Here is a 17,348-nt window from a genome sequence, read left to right on the forward strand (position 1 = left end):
ATGTGCTGAAGCAATTTGATTCTATTCCAAATCCGTTTTGTTTGTGGTAGTTTAAAGCCATTACAATACCTTCATTTGGTCTCTGATTTTCATCTTTAATGTCACCGATTTTCATTTTCCCAGGAACTGGCTCCTCCTTGCTTTTCTCCTTGCTCTCATACATCTTGCGAATCACCGAGGTAGGTGTAAAGGAAGGAGACAGCTGCAGAGAACGCAGGACATAGCAATGTCTTACTCAGTGCTTATCCAAGGCCACATTATCTCTGTTGTGGGTGGACACATCCTTTCCAGTCCAAGCTCGTAGGGATCAGCCGTGTGGCCATGATTTTACTTCACCTCATTTCATAGCTTCACTCTACAGTTTACACACTTCTTCTTTAACTTTTGCTAGTCCAATACCCTTTGTTAAAACCAGCTGCTGTTCTCAAAGTTAAATGTACTTCAACAGGTTTAAAACAAAATAGCTGAGCTGTATTTTTAGTTACAGCTGTTTCCTCTTTGCTATTGGTTCAGAACAGCAGCTCCAGAGGAGTTCCTACAGAGCTGCTTTATCTGTGTTAAGTCTGGGCTGACACAGCTGCAGAAAACTATTGCCTCATTTGTGTTTTTCCCCCGTTTAAAGTTCCATAGCACCCATGGAAGTCACTCATTTGGTATACAAACAGAAACTCGTTTGATTTGGCAGGTGATAGTCTTATAGCTGCAAGCAAGTACTTGACTGATTAATTGGAGAAGTTGGATCAATGCAACATTGTGCACAGTACTAAAGGCAGCGAGGCAACAGCTTGGCTTTGAGATTTTACTAATTTTCAAAGTGACCCTGAAGTTCCTCCCTACAGACACTTTGGACCCAAAGACCAGTGTTATCTAAAGTGCCTTAATGGCTTTCAGCACTTCTCTTCTGAAAACTTAAGCACCAAAATACGAGGGCCTGAGTTTTCACAATTATCTTTATTTGGTTTCAGAAGACCAGGTCAAGGTAACATCAACAGTGCTTCTTCAGTTTTAGGCTAGACAGTGCGCAGGGTAAGGCTGTTTTCCAGTTAAGCATGATGTGCAACTCATTCTTGTATCATGAGTGATTCACTCCTCTATGGCCTCCCTTTCTCCCATTGACAACCATTGCTGTTATCTAATCACTGCAGACACTTGTACAGCTTCTCCTACAACCACTGTACATCAGGTACTTACCATGCTCGTAATGGATGCTGTAGGGGCAGGAGAAGATGCATTCCCTCTGTGTCCTGGTGCAGGAGATTTAGTCACTCGCTGCTGCCTGCTAAGGGACAGGGAGTCAGTAAAAAAGGGGCTGTACTTGTGGCACAGGATGAAAAGCAGCACTGCCAAGAACCAATGCAAACCTGTGTGACTAGTGCTGATAGTAGTGAAAGACAATACCCACAATAAAAACCAGTGTACCTCTTGAGTTTTGCAGTCAGATACTCACCTGTTCCTGTAGCCATCTCTGCTCTTGTCCATCTGTGGTTTACCAAAGCCATGCTGATAGAAGTTTGCTGCCTGTATGGCCAAGTCATGTGGAAGTGCTAGGCCCTCTAATGCAGCTTGCTGTATCTCCAAGGGACTCATCTGAAGCAGAGTAGCATAAAACCCACACAGATCAAAGTTTGGATCTGGTTGCTTGGTGTTTTGTGTTTTGGTTTTTTTGGTTTGTTTTTTTTTAAAGATACTTAAGACTGACAGCTATAACTACTAATGTCTTCACAAAGTGTCTGCCCACCAACAGCCTCTGTTTTCTTGACAGAGAGGACGAGTTTCAAAAAAATCTCATACTTGAGGCAAATTCCAAAGAGGTTTAGAGATCGTACTAAATTAGACTTTGCATCCTCACACTCAGAGTAAGCTTAATGAAGCACAAACATCTGAATGCAACAGCTGAGTGCTCCCACAAATTAGTTTGAGACCACACAATATAAAGAGAGATGAGTATTAAACAAAGAGCATGTTCATCTAACCTGTGCAGCAACAGGGCTCATGGACTTCCTTACACCCGGAAATGGATCACCAAGCAACTGCTGAGAACCTTGTCCAAAACCTAAAGAACATGCAACAGATGTATTTAAATGAACTAACAGTTTCTTGCAATGCATACAATACATATACTGAAGTAAAACAATTCCACATGAATTAAGGACATCTTGTGAAGACTCTCAGCTCACCCCTTCAATCCTCACAGAGCTGTCTCTTCCTTGTCACTGAGCTCAAGTGCTGCAAAGGATGCTATGGTAGTGTTTTGCAACACAAGTAGCCAGGTAGTCCCTGACAATGAGATTCTTACACAGCAGCTGAGCACATTACTCCACAGCAGAACTCACTGTAAGGTCTGGCTGAATCATCAGATAACTAAGTTTTCTGGAGGCAATTTAACATTAGACCAATAAGTAAAAAGGCAAAGGCAGACACTGACCTAGTTGCCCACCAAGTGCCAGGAAGTGTATAGCTCTATAAGGTGTGTTTTCAAACCAACTCAAGTAACACAAAAACAATTGTGCACTAGCCTCACCAATGGGGGAAGATATCCTGTGGCGCAGGTAATCCGCGGAAGCCGCTCGCGTTGGGAACACGGGTGGGACGGGGGGAGAAGGAGCTCTCTGTGTCAGCAAAGAGGCTGCAGGCTCCAAACCACCTATCAGCCCGCTCAAGACATTCGATGAAGCAGGTCTGGTAATGGGTGGACCAAGAAGTTCCTAAGAATAAATAACATAGGAAGGTTCAAAACATGACCCATTTACACAAACAGCTCATTTTACTATGCTACAGACCACCCTGTTCATGGCAGGTTAGGGACAAGGGAACTTGTGCAACTAGATACCAATTCTGGTTTGCTCCGACAATTAGGCACTGAGCAGGCTTTTCATTTTCAAGCTGCAGTTACAGGGAACAGCATGACAACTAGTGACTCGTCCTGTCTTCTCTACAGTATCATATCTAACTCCTGATCCCATAACTGCCTTAAATGCCTTATTTCTAAGTAATTACTGTTTTCCCAGTGGGGATATGCTTTTAAGTACTTCCCTCCCCCCAGTAAGAATACCTGCAGAATGTTCTTTGATAGAGGCTGGCCTGGCATCTCTGGAGGTGACATTAAGTGGCTTTCAAGGCTCTGCTAAGGAAACAAAAACACTAAATTAGACATAGATACAACCAAACTCATTAAGAGACTATCCACATTTGTCTCAGTGAAGACAAACCCCTCACCTGTTCTGTTAGAGCCATACTTCATGTATCAGCCAAATGAAACTGCAGCAAAGTTAATGGCTTAGCTGGCTCACAGAACTTCCCTAGCTAACAAAATGCCTTGTGCTGGACTGCATGCAGGCACTTCACTGTGCATCATTCAAGTCTGAGTAAAACACAAATTATATAACTGTGTAATCTGAGGATGGAACATTCAGTGGTTAACCGAAAATTCGCACAAACCGAAAAGTGTTTGTGTATTAGAGAAATTATTTTAAATATTCTTTTACACATCAAAACTGCACATGAATGTAAAGAGACAGAAGTGAAAGTCTTGATTTAAGTCTGAAATCAACCTGCAAATTCTTCACAGGGCAAGTTTACATTCTTCACTATCTTTTAGTGAAATGGGATGTGACTGAAAGACCTTGGGTATAGTCTGGCAGGAAAAACAAATGCTTTAGACTTACTCAGTTGTTGAAAGTATTTTATGGTGCCAGAAGTGGTTATTGATAGCTTCTAGGGCAAGTAAACTGTTCAGGCTGTTAGTGCAGGATGAAATTTCATCCTACAATCTCTTACAGTCTAAAGCTTAGTATCATCTGTTATTTACTATTAATCTTCCAGCTAACAAGTATTCACTTCAGTTTTATCTGAGTACTGATTATGTTAAAAGCCAAGTTTGAAGCATCAGATTGTGCACTGACATACCTCTAAAACAGAGGTCACTAAAAATATCTGAGCTTCAGGTTCAGTGCTGGCTGTACCCACACTACAAGCATTTTAACAGAATAGCAGCACTAAGGCAACCATTAAACTAACACCAGTGAGTCTTCACGAAGAGTGGACTGATGTGTGTTACACAGACTGTACCTTTCCTACACATGTATTTGTTTATATTAAATAAGGTTCAAGTGTAGAAAAATCTTAAGACACTGTTGAAATAACCTCTACAGTAAAAGGTTCATCCTCTCCATCATACAGGAGCTTCTTAGGGCAAGTACAGTCTTCAAGTCCAGATATTAATCAATGATATTAGATACAGATCCACTTTGAAGGTAGCAATTCTTAGACTTCTCACAGTCTTAGGGTTCTGGGTTTTCAGAAACTTAACATGAAATCAACCCTGTGAACTCTGAACTGATCAATGACCCACTTTGGCTAGGGAAAAGTGATCAAAGCATCTTCCTTAGTTTCCTCCCCAAGCAGCAATACTCTAAATGTAAGCCTGTATTTCATGTCATGCTGCTGTACCCAAGTCAAGGCTCATGTGCCATCAGAAGGGTCACCTAAGGGGTTCAGTTCATAGCCCATGTGTTAACACAGGTCACAAGAGCCAAGTGTCTGCTACTTACATTGACTTTGGGCTGTGAAGGCAGAGTCCCACTCGCCTTCATACTGCTGACCAGTTTGTTAAACGCAGTCATGTCTCCATCTTTCTTGATCTGCCTGGAGCCAGAGACATTCAATGCTTCCTCCATTTGCTCAGCCATAAAGGGAGTGGCAATTTTCCCCTCCTGATCCACTTTCAGGCCTTTCAGCCCAGCTTCCACTTCTTCCACTGAAAGTACAACTCCTGAATGTGCTGAGAAACACAGGAGAAATACTGGTAAACCAGGATTCTCTGCTTTCAAGTGAGCTAGTAATTCTTGTGCAGGTGCTGAATACAAGTTACTTGGAAATGAGGAACAGCCAAAAACTTATTTTCTGATACTCATACTAGCTGTAAAACCATATCTGACCTGTGTTTAGACTGATACTCTAGCATCTGAGTTCAGAGCACCAACATGCACAACTACAGGCATGTAAGACTCCACAAGAACCTGCTGAGGTTTCAGCTACTAAGTTCTTACTGCCTTTCATTTATCCTGCAAGACATGTTACTACATTCTACAACTTTGCCTGCATTTCATAGAGAATATTAATGCAACAACTGAGTTGGTCCTTTTTCAATTAAGAAAGTTTCATTAATCTTAGACTCCAGGAGACCAGATGGTCTTACAGCCACAGTGCAAGCAAAGTCAATTTGTCTGAAGCTCCTAGGTAGAAAGAATACATACCTGGAAAACCTAGATACTTTGGAGACTCAGTGACACACTTAGCTTGGTGTGCATAAAGTTTGAAGTACATTTTTTTGCTCAGAAACTAAAGCCTCCATAGTAAGATTTCAGTGGCATAACCAGAACAAAGTACAAGTGTCATTAGCAGCACTTCTTTTCCTGTGTATGCATGTGTAGAAATACCTTTTGTGCCCAACATCAAGGCTAAACATGCTTTATGGACCAGCTAACACACATCACAAGGTGTGACACCTTAAGAGAAAAGGAAGAAGAGACAGGAGCATGCCATGGGTTGCTGTAGCAGATGTTGGCTCAAAGAAACAAGATTTACTGGAAATTTGGGCAAGAAGGTGGAGAAAAGAAACAATGATGCAGACATGCAGTATGGAGAACGAGGAAAACTGATGTTGGAGTGGAATTGACCTGAAAACTCCACAGCACTCAAAGAACTGCACAGCATTTTATGGGAATACAGAACCTGCTTCAGGTACTTTTGAGGGAATGGAAGCTTTCCCACAAATTTTTGTTCCTTCATCCTTGGTTTGTGAGGATCAAAGTTGAAAAAGTTTTTAGTAGGAAAGTCAGACTAAGCAGAACACAGAGAAGATTTGTAGCTCTATTTCAGTCAAATTGAGAAAGTTCTCCACATGTTAGCCAACACTCCCTAATCCCAGACTTGATGCTTAAGGATATCTGCAGTGCTTGGATACTTTCCTTCCCAGCTGCTTCACACAACTCACAGTAGCATCACTTTGTTCAGTCCACTTTACACGGCAATACATGCTGCTTGCCAGAGAGAAATCAATTTGGAATCAGACCTTGAGATTTCAAAGAACACATGCATTTTGTACCCTCCATGCATGCTATGGGCCCAAACATGCAAATCCCTAACTTGGAGGTGCCCTGGAACATTAAAGTCAGGCCTGAACTCTGTTTAGAACAGCTGATGCCAACAAAAGTGAATTCTAACAGATTAAGTTCCTTGAAACCGTGTGATTCTAGTCAAGAACAAATTTCTCTTAATTATGCTATGTTATTTAATTAATGCACTGAACAGGGAACAGAGACCCCTGTGCTTCAGGTGCCAGCAACGGTCCTGAGAAGCTCAAGTTTACAGTATGCACTAGAAAAATAAATTAAAATCACATCCTCAAGCCACTGTTCAACTTCTTAGATACTGATATTAATGGATCAATGTGACCCATGACAGATGCTTGCAAGGATGACTCACACTGTCCATTTTCGGTAAAGCCAGAGTTTAAATGCCACAGTTTCAGAGCTGACATTACCAGTCTCCAGTATGAAAACCTTATAGAAATGCCATACACAAAGCTGGGAACTCAGATCGAGACTTGCATCATCTTATGATTATTACTGGCCAGTGAAGCAGTCTGATAGAGTCCTGCTGTCATCCTGTGGTTAGGATGAAAAGAATCAGTGATGATATTGACACAGCTGAGATCTGTTGAATACTGGCTTTTCAGTACTGTAAGTAAACCTCTAATACTGCCTAGTCCTGGATTTGGCAGTTCAGGTTTCCAGAATACCAAGCCTCTTGCTGTGAGATACTGCATCACAAGAACTTGACAACATCTGAAGAGGCACTTACTGCTCTCTCTAAGCTTTTCCTTGTTGGCTGAAAGACTTGAGAGAAGAGGTTTTAAGTCCACTTTGGCTTTCTGTAGCATTTCTAGGATGTCCACTTTGTTTTCAGAGTGGTCTTCCAATGGAATGGGAGCAAAGTAGTTTCCAGAGTTCTGGCCAGGGGAGAGAATTGCTTGCTCTAGACCTGAAACAGCAAAACCAGGAGCACTGCGACATCAGTTTACCAACCCAATGTCTCGAGGTGAACACACACTGGTAACCAACTTCAACACGTCACTGCAGTTGCGCCTCGCACCCCTTGCCCAAGATCAGCTGGAAAGTCATCAGGAAGCATTGACAAGAACATTTATTTAAAAAACCAACTTACAGCTGCTTACTCTTAGAGCCTCCCAAAGAATGTCAAGTGCTTAAACTGTGGGAGTATTTGCTATCCTAAAGATATATCTGCCATGCTCTTACTGAATGAGTAGGAAAGAATAAGGAAGGAGGCTACCTGACCATGTCTTGTCCTACTGCCTTACCTGCTAGCCTCTCCAGCTCCTCATGTGGTGTAGATCTCAAGCTGCTTGACCGACTTCCAGAACGACTGGGGTTGGAAAACCACCTGCTGAGACACTGACCCTTCCCCCAGCACATCCTCTATCATCTGTGTCATGGGAGAGGAAAAAGCAAAAAGAGAACATCTTAAAGAGAAGAAAGATCAACAACATACTGGTGAAGCTTTACTGTATGACCAAGATTCTTCTGCTACAGAAGACTAGATGCTTTGAAGGACTTCTTTCCTTCCAGAATGGCAGCATTTGTGTAGTCAGTTAGCATAACCCAGTGTACATCTTTTATTTACACCAAATATTTGCTTAGAGTAAAATTGTAACTGAAACAGCACAATCAGAGCACCCAAAGACAATGAACTACACCACTGTGAAGTGGAAGTGTAAAAATAAAAAAGTGGCATTTGTCACAAGGTTTAAACCAAATTATAACAGCCAGCAGTTCTGACAGCCAGCTGGCTCAGGGCTGTCCCTGCCTCTGCACAGGAGTACACTGATGCACTGGATATTCTGCAGTGATGGTTCAGTTCAGTTCTAGCACCAGCCAAGGGCAGTGCTTGGAATGAACTGCGAACTCTACTCCCTGACTCGTGAGCACCCCACAAGAGCTGGGGAGAAGGTCAGTAGCTAAGGGCTGCCTGCTTGCACTTCACATGCCAAACCCTTCTGGGAATAAGAGGGTGGCCTTCTTCAAAAGACAGCAGATCCTCCCTCATGGGCACAGCACTGGCAGTCAGCACTTCTACCTCAGGCAAGGCCAAGGACCCTAAGCAGCACTCTCTAGAGTTCCTCTGCCAGAAGTCACTACAGTTTACAGCAACTAACTTCTTTGCTAACCATTATGAAATACAACTCAAACTAAAATTTTTCCCATCTTGCAAGACAGCCCCCAGTTAAAGCCTCTTCAATAGGCATTGATGCAGTTTCACCACACAGCATGTTTTCTTTCAGACAAGAGGAAGAGCAGGTTGCACAGGGATGTGGTGGCTGCCCCAGTCTGGCAGTGTTCAAGGCCAGGCTGGATGAGGCCTTGAGCAACCTGGTCTAGTGAGGAGGTGTCCCTGCCCAGGGCAGGGGGTTGGGACTAGATGATCTGTAAGGTCCATTCCAACCCCTATATTCCATGATTCTATGATTCCTCCTATCAGAGTTTTCTCTGAAATAAAGGGCACTTAGCACTAACAGCAAAAACAAGACTACTGATCCACTTGGTCCTGACTTTGAATTTGACATCTTAGACAACTAAGACAGGAAATGTACAACCCTACAATAACACTTGTCACAGGCTTATCACCAATACAAAGAAACTCACTTTTCTGACAAATTATAACATCTGCCCATCTGTTTCATCAGCAAATATTTTGACTTGAGAATTCCCTGCTTTTGAAAGCAGTCACCATCTTGCAGGTATGCTGAAAATCAGCTTGTCAAGTCTAAAGACATCATTTACATTTTCTCCAGGGAGATCAAACTGTCCTCTATGTATTTGTCAAATGACTGCCACCACATAATTAATCTTTTCTAATGTAAGCAGCTTATCCACATTAAAGACTAGGTCAGGATTCAATTTTTTTAAAATTTAACGTTTCTAAACTGCATCAGGTCTGTTGCTTTGCTGTCAGAATTTTTGGCTTTTGACTAAATTAGTAGGCTGTGTTTGTCCAATTCAGCAGCAACAGTTCTACAAAAAGTAAGTTAACCACTATACAGAGGTTTCAGTAAAGATTCAAACCCTTTCAGCCATCCCCCTTTCAGTCACATTACTGGCACTGATAACAGCGCAGCCATATCTCAGACAGTATTCATCAGGTGTCTCTAGGCTCACCACTCTCCAAGAAGCCTGCACAAAAGCTTGCTGCAATTCCCAGATTGAGGTGGAAAAGGCAGTTTCCAGCTATACTAAATTTGTACAGTGAATCTTCCCTGAACATATCTGTAACACTCCCAAAGAAGATCCATTCAAGATGCCAATTTTAGGACTTCAAGTAGTGATCAAAAGAAAGGAAAAATAGTTTGTCTCAAACCCTCTCTTTGGAAATGGAGCCAGTCCCATGTAAACACATTATCAGTAACATCCTAACAGTCCAAAGCTAAATCTCTGCAAATTCATCTAAGACTTACACACTGCATAAGCAACTACACAAAACAAGAAATTTTAGCTTTTATGGAATACAGCAGCAGCAAAAATGCTTCTCATGAATCAGCCAGTGTTAAAAAAAAAACACAAGCAGAAAACTCACTGAAGCCAGGCCAGGAACACTTTTATCCAAGTTAAAGAACTCATTGAAGTCAAACTCTCCTGGAGCTGGTTCTTGTAAAACAGCTTCCCGAGGAACTTCTTGATCTGCTGGAGTTTCATTGGCAAGGGCAGTTTGCACTTCATCTTCTTCTGCCACTCCACCATTGCATTCTATCCCTTCAAAAGAAAATCAAGTGATTGCTGAATCACTGAACTCGACTATTTCCTGTGGGAAGAGTGCCTAACAGCCCATGCTTGGCCTAGGGATTAGAAGAACAGGCCCAAAGTACCTCAGCCCCATGTGATATCAGTTGTATTGTGCTGGCTGCAGTCTGTTGCCACAGAGAACAGCACCTACTACCACTCCTAGCACAGAGCTTCTAGTCTGTTATTAAGACTACCTAGCTCAAGAAAATAAAAATTGTGATTGAACCATGCATGAACAACTGCATTCTGATCAACCCAGGAAGCAGAGAGACATCAGATGTTATGCCACACCACACATCTACTTCCATCAAGAACCCTTTGGCAGCTCCTGCCTTCTTGATATGGGTTCTTAATATCATAAAGAAATGACAAATACTGCTCCTCCACCTCCAACAGCAGCAAAGCACTTCTCACTTTAAAGACTCAACGAGCTTGCACAGGTACTGCAAAAAACCCAAAAACCTATGCCATGACTACGAACCCAGTGTGCTTGGAGCTGCACTGTAACACAGTGACACCTCAGGTGTAGCTGTGTATTCACTTCTGTTATCCACCTGCAGAATTTATTGCATTAAAAAGTCATCCTCTCTCTTGCCATACTGCAGCTTCTGCAGTGGTAATAATCATTGTAGACTTGAAGTCCAGTGACTGCACAAACCCAAGTCTCCACATTCAGCTTGAAGCTACATTACTGGCAGCTGTATGCCCAGATCAGTGCTCCTAATCTCAGTATTACTATAAAGAAAAATATATTCCTAGTACCTCAGAGCATTACCTTAATTTCAACCAAGCCTTTAGCACCCAGCAGGATACAGAAATGAACAAGACTTTTTAATAGCCTACTAACTCCTGATATCATTTAACATCCATACAAGCCTCTCAATCCTGCCTCAACGTGGAAAAAAAATAGTATTTTGTCACTTACTTGATCTTTCAGATTGAAAATACTTTTATAGGCCTTACATCTTGTGCTTCAGCATGACTAAGAGCCATGCAAGTTTAAGATAAAGGCTGGTAAACTGTTATTTACACTTGCTGGATATGCAACAACCACCTCTAGCCCCAGCAGCATGCCATACTGGCAGAGAAGCAAAGCTCTTGTCAGATTTGCCATTACCTTCTTTCAGCGAGGCTGTGCGTCGCCTGGTACGTTTCCTCCCTTTGTGATCTTCCTCCAAAATTTTATCATCAAAGCCTGTGAGCTCAATGGTTTCAGACTGACTTGTAGGACCAGCAGAGAACCACTCTGGTTCCTCTTCAGTGTAAGAGTCATTCCTTCTTCGCTCCCCAAAGACACGTTTGCTGTCACCAAATTCCCTCTGAAAGGGGATATCGAAAATATGAACCATAAAATGCTGCTTCATGAGCTCCCTCCCTGACTTCCAAAGCAAATGGCCACCTTTCCACACCACTTCTTTTAAAGTTTAAATGCACACACTGCATGCTCAGTAAGCTTTTAAATTTTAAGCTTCACAGCTAAATTTCTGCTTCATTACACCAAAAGTATTGACCTGCAAGAGCCTGTACAAACTCAGTTTTATATCCTGAGAGCTAGGCTAATGGTTCCTCCTTTTTTTTTTTAAAAAAAGTATTAAAAAAAGCCTGAAAGCATGGAAAGCTTCCACCTGCTGAGGTTAAAGACAATGCTCACTGAAAACTGCTAGGTCAAGAACTACAAATGAACTATTAGACTTCAGAGTATCTTGCTAGTAAGTCAACCACAGGCAAGGTTTGTAAGACAAACAGTATTGGATCATCCCAGCTGAGCTGTCTGAAGGAATGTAACTAAGTTTTCCAAGCACCAAGTGCTCACAGTCTTTACACCATAAAGGCATTTTTCATAAAAACTGACTTGCTTGCACTGAACCCTTAACTGCTGTATGCAGCTCACCTGCCCCGGTGCTTTTTGTGCAGTGTCCCAAACCTGATTTAATAACCAATCAGGAAAAGAGAGAACAAACCCTGAAGCGTTTGTCTTTGTAGTCCCTGTCACGATCTCTGTCTCTCGAATCCCTAGGGTCACCGCCCCGATGGTCTTTATCGAAGTTCCGCGCAGAGATGATTCTGCCGCTGCCAATCCTGCGGCCTCCGATCATGCGGACGCCGTCGTTCTCCTTTTCCAGGGGACTCCCCGCGCGGCGCGAGCTCACCGCTGCAGTCACGTGGCAGCCACCCCCAAAGCTTCTCCTCTGTGGGCTCAGTACCACATCCAGGTCATCTTCTTTCACTCGCTCTCTTGGATCTGCACGTCGAAGACCACACAAGAGTTTAAGGTACTAGTAAAGACAAGTGGGTTGTCTGTATAACATCCTCCTGTCCCTACAGCTTTGCTGCTGTCCTAGATTTTTTTTTTTGAAGGAAAACCCTCATGATTTATTTTTGTGAAGCTAATCTAGCTGAGACCACAGGAAGTGCAGACAAAAAAGAATTTACAGCTAGATATTGAGGAATTATTGTGGTCCCTTATGATGGCCCTGATTTCCCACTACAGACCTTTTAAGTACTCAGCCTTGAATTAGAGAAACTGTCCCCTGCATATGCATTATCACAAAGGTATTTACTCCTGCATGACCAGAACAGTAGGCCATATCTGACTGCTGCCTAGGTTGGTTCTTAGATAAGTTACTAGAAACCCAACTGCAGTCTAATTGGAGCAGCCAAGATGTCCTTAACACTTATACTATGCAGTCAAAATTTTCAGAGACTTGGTTTAGTCTCCTTTATGTTATCCCAATGGAAAGGTTTTGCCAGCAGCCCAGGTTCAGTTGTGAGTCTTGTGCTGTAAGAACACACCTACCTATTATCCTGCGCATAAGAGAAGTCCGATCTGAATCCAAATCTTTTTTAAAGCTTTCCACTGGTGAAGTCCTTCCTGAACTCGGATATAAAGATGCATGCCACTTCTCTGGATCCCAGACACCATCACTATGGAAATAAAATTGCAGGATTGTTTTCTACCTTGTAGTCTAATAAATAATTCATAGTGCTGCTACTGACAATCTGGAACTCACCAGTTAGCAACCTGCACAAGTAAAACATCTTTCATACCCAGCTTCTACAATGGTTCACTACCTCACACCTGGTGTTTGGATCCTTTCTGTAACAGTAAGGAAGTATAATCCCCAGCATCTCACGATAAAGGGACATGTTGCCTCACTAGTTACTGGTGAAGTTTGCCTGGTACACTGAAAACCAGCTCAAACCGATCACATGCTGCTGCCCTTAAGCATTCATGTAATTTTACCTCAATCTCATACTTGTACAATAAATTAATCTGAATAATAAAGAAACTAGTGCTCAGCAAACTTATAAACAAGTCAAGAACACTCACCTTCATTTTTCAAATGAGGTAGAGTGTCAACATGGGAGAGTAATCCACCAAGCAATGCAGCTTGTTGCAACCTGACCTAGTCAGTCTGTACTACACAGCCATCTATATTCTTGGAAGTTTTGTCTGCAAGACTTGTGTGAAATTATAACATGAGATCCAGCAGAAAATCTTTGTTCAAAGCTCAAAATCCCTAGCCAGACTATTAAGCCTTTCCTAGTAGATTAGTACTTCTGAACACTGTCACACACTAAAGTCTGCAGCACATACAACTCCCATCAGCACAAGAACACGTCTCAGCTAAGATTTTTTCAATTTAAACTTTTATTTTGGAAGAAGTGTATTTAGCCCTTGTAAAGTCAAGAAAATACCTGTCATATTTTTCAGAGAGACAAGAAGGTCTTTGCTTAGAGTAGGGACGCTCTTTAATATCCAGCAATTCCTCCTAGGAGGAGAAAAAAAAAAAAAAAAAAAGATGTTAGTTCCAATTCTCCCCCAGACAAGATTTAAGTGACTCAAACTGTCTATTCCAGACTACCTGTTCAATTTAGTGTTCTAATTTGACAATCCAAGTTTCCCAATAGGTTGTTTCATTTCCTGCAGTGAAGTTGACATTTGACAGCAAGTTTTTGTTTCAGTTGTTCCAGCAGTGGCCACTGACCAACCACTAATTTGAAGCACTAAGCCTTATTAGGTCAGGTTCAGTCCTTGTGACCACTCCATGGATATCCACACCATACATGTTTACGTAACCACTTCCCTGGACAGTTCAGCTTAAGCAAGACAGGCATTGTGGATACTGGAGCTAGTCAGTTCTCAGCAAGGAACCAAACTGCTGTGTTTAATGCTATGTAAGAACAGCAGATAACATTACCATAATACCAGTTACTGGTGTAGATCTGGAAGTTCCAGACAAGCTTACCATTTCTGGCCATCACCAACTCCAAGATACCAGAATGTAGGTTACACAATTACCCATTTCACCCAACACCAAACCAATGCTCAATGACTTGTTCTCCCACTTTATCAGCATTCAGAGCACTTAGTTTACCACTGCACACCCTGAGCAGTCAGTCATTTACCAGTTACTGGTGTAGATCTGGAAGTTCCAGACAAGCTTACCATTTCTGGCCATCACCAACTCCAAGATACCAGAATGTAGGTTACACAATTACCCATTTCACCCAACACCAAACCAATGCTCAATGACTTGTTCTCCCACTTTATCAGCATTCAGAGCACTTAGTTTACCACTGCACACCCTGAGCAGTCAGTCATTTGACTGGCAATCAATCCAGTCTCACTGCAGTTTGCTACATTTAAAAAGCATTATTAATGATGCAATCATCAGTAATTTAAATCATCATTAACTTGGCTGCAGTCAAGATGCACACTTCTAATGAGACTTACTCATTCTCTAGATTACTTTTCTGCCTCACGCCCAACTGTACTGAATGGATTCAGAACTGTGCAGGAATCAGTGGGCAGCTGGAAGGATAAAGAAATCCTAACAGCAGGCACCACACATCAGCCAAACTGAAGGAAACCTCTTTACCCTTTTTCCCCAAGCATACAATATGCTCTAGAGCTTTTACATCATTATCCCCAAGTGATTAAAATTAGTTCATTAGCTATATGAGCTTAATACTTGAAAGTTTCCAGATGGCAATTTGGTAGCTGGACAAAACCTTTACACACATCTAAGCATCAGCCTGTGCTAGTCTTCAGCAAAAACAGCTCCATTAAAGGGAGGAACACTTGGCCTTTCTGCCCACTGCTTCCCAAAATAAACCTCAATCTGCAAGGAGCATCAGTGCTGTAATACTATCACAGCCTGATGCAGATACTACAAGTATTCCCAGCCCTGCCCATCACCAGATTGGAAATGGGCTGTTTGCTGGCCACGAGAGGGAGTGCATAGGCTCTCTCACATCCTATCACAATTCTGCCACTCAAGTGAGGAAAATTTGAATTGTTTCTTGGCTTTTGCTTATTAGCTGAGCACCTCAGAGCAAGAGCTTCCCAAGAACTAGAAAAGACACAGCTTGGACTATGCAGCACTCCCATAACAGATGAATGATGACACTTTCAGAGTGTGGTTTTAGTGCTGGGGCATTTTTTTTAATTCACACATTAGCACTTTTCAGCAGGTAGGGGAAAAGTGTTTAGCTGTTACTAAACAGTTTTAATCAAACAGCTTAGATACTCATAGTATGAATCAATTGTTTTCCTACTGGTAGTAAACGAATATAAACTGTTAAAGGAGATCGGTTCCCTTTCCAAATCAGCAGTACATGACCCCAAACAGTGTCCCTTCCATCCCTAATGAACAGGAAACTGGATCATGTGAAAATGCCTTGCAATGCTGATTACAAGAGCACCTTAAACCATCTACAACATTTGAGCTGTTACATGCAAAAGAACCCCCATGATACGATGCAAGATATTTTGACACAGATTTCTGGTATTTCTTGATTTAGACTCCTTGGAAACCAAGAAATAAACAAGACTAGACACCTTCTGACACTAGTTCTGCAACTTTATCCTGATCAGAAACTACAGGTACTGAATTAACAAACTTCAGTGTATGGCTACAAACAGCACTAGCTGAATACTGCCCCAAAAGCAAGCACAACTCAAAGCTGCATTCAGCTAGTACTCCTGAGAGGAGTACAGCAAGACTAAACAAGTGTAGATAACACTTTTTCAGCAGGGAAAGTTCAAAAACAGCTCCTCTGCTTCACTTAACAGTTAATGGAATAACAAGGTCTGAACAACAACATACTCTGCATCCTAGAGAGTTAAGTGCACCTCTTTTTTAAGAAGCTTGAGATAATTAGAAAGCTATACCATTTCCATGCAGGTTTTGCCAATTCTGAAGTACATGGTTCATTGTTGATGTCTAGTTAACATAATCTAGAGCTCTACTATCTCAGCAGGACAGGGACAGAGTGATAAATTTTCTCCCTTTTCAAAAACAACCTGCCAGGAAGCAAACAGCTCTGAATTCCTCAAGCAAGATAACACAGTCAGCAACAGCAAACTATCTAACCCTGTTCCACGCTTCAGGCCATTTGCTGCAAAGGATCTTAACAGATTTCCACAAAGCAATGACCACCTGTTCCCACAGCTTGCAGCCATGGGAAAATTAGCCACCATTACAGGCTCTTTCCAAAGCCATATTCCAGCAGTGGCACCAAAACCCCACAGCACATCAAACTGACTGAGCACCAAAAGAATCCTTTATTGCCAAGTTCTTTATTCTTCTTCCACTCATGCAGATATTTAAGTACCACAGTTAAACAAAAGCACCTGTGCCAAAGTTTTAACACCAAGCACAGGCTGGGCCTCCAGCAGCCAAACATGAGCAATTCTGAGGTTGCAAAAGGCATCCAAGTAAACATGTTAAAGCTCCTGAAAAGATCTGGTGTGCTACTTTCTAGGAAGTGGCATCTACTGCAAGGAAGCATTTTGCTCAGCTTGTTAAAGAACACTGCTGAAAGAAGCACTAGAACTATGAAGTGAAAGTGCTTGAGAAAGCTGGCAGAACAACAAACCACCATAATCTCTCAGCACATGCTGTGGGGTGCTCAGGTGCTACAATTAGGTGGGGGAACCAAGTATATCGAGGACAGGGTTGCACAGCTACATCACATTTAACAAACTGCTCATTTCATACCACCTTGCAAATCCTAATCCGGGCAAAGGCTTTTCAGCTTTCACCTTATTGCTTCCCTCTCACAGAAGCCTCCACCTCCCACTCTACTTCTGCGACCAACAGCTCCACACACAACTTAAAGAGGAAAGAAGAGACAGCTAACCTTTGTGTAACGATGGGGGTATTTTGCTGTAATCCTGTTCAGCTCCAGGAAAGCATCACCATTTTCAGTTTCTGTTATGCCTCCTCGTTTATCCATGGTTACTTCAAAGCCTTTGGCCGCGGAGCTAATTAAAACAAAACAAACCCGTCACATTTGCAGACGTACCTTTCAAGAGGGTGCGTTTCCCTTCCAGCTCGACTGTTCAGCACTTAGGCACAGCAGGTAAGAGCCGCGTTCCCTAACAGTCTGCTCTCTCCCTCTGCCTTCCCCCGCACCAACCAAGCGGCTCTCGCTAGACACTCTGACCCACTCCCCGGCCCGGCCGCGCCCCGACCCCGCTCC

General features: G+C 42.4%; 1 protein-coding gene across 1 annotated transcript in view; it reads right to left on the minus strand.

Moving 5' to 3' along the window:
- The window catches only part of EIF4ENIF1 (eukaryotic translation initiation factor 4E nuclear import factor 1), a 19,772-nt gene extending 2,670 nt beyond the window's left edge, over nucleotides 1-17,102 (minus strand). The window contains 16 exon segments of the mRNA XM_009077697.1: nucleotides 70-202; nucleotides 1,192-1,276; nucleotides 1,448-1,587; nucleotides 1,974-2,053; nucleotides 2,522-2,705; nucleotides 3,053-3,124; nucleotides 4,551-4,780; nucleotides 6,865-7,044; nucleotides 7,382-7,470; nucleotides 7,472-7,506; nucleotides 9,652-9,827; nucleotides 10,975-11,176; nucleotides 11,819-12,099; nucleotides 12,655-12,782; nucleotides 13,557-13,630; nucleotides 17,007-17,102. Of these exon segments, the coding sequence (XP_009075945.1) occupies nucleotides 70-202; nucleotides 1,192-1,276; nucleotides 1,448-1,587; nucleotides 1,974-2,053; nucleotides 2,522-2,705; nucleotides 3,053-3,124; nucleotides 4,551-4,780; nucleotides 6,865-7,044; nucleotides 7,382-7,470; nucleotides 7,472-7,506; nucleotides 9,652-9,827; nucleotides 10,975-11,176; nucleotides 11,819-12,099; nucleotides 12,655-12,782; nucleotides 13,557-13,630; nucleotides 17,007-17,102 (2,185 nt within the window).
- Nucleotides 17,103-17,348: the final 246 nt, after the last annotated feature.

The sequence above is a fragment of the Acanthisitta chloris genome, unplaced genomic scaffold (assembly GCF_000695815.1).
Source record: "Acanthisitta chloris isolate BGI_N310 unplaced genomic scaffold, ASM69581v1 scaffold38376, whole genome shotgun sequence".
In the NCBI taxonomy this organism is placed as follows: Eukaryota; Metazoa; Chordata; class Aves; order Passeriformes; family Acanthisittidae; genus Acanthisitta; species Acanthisitta chloris.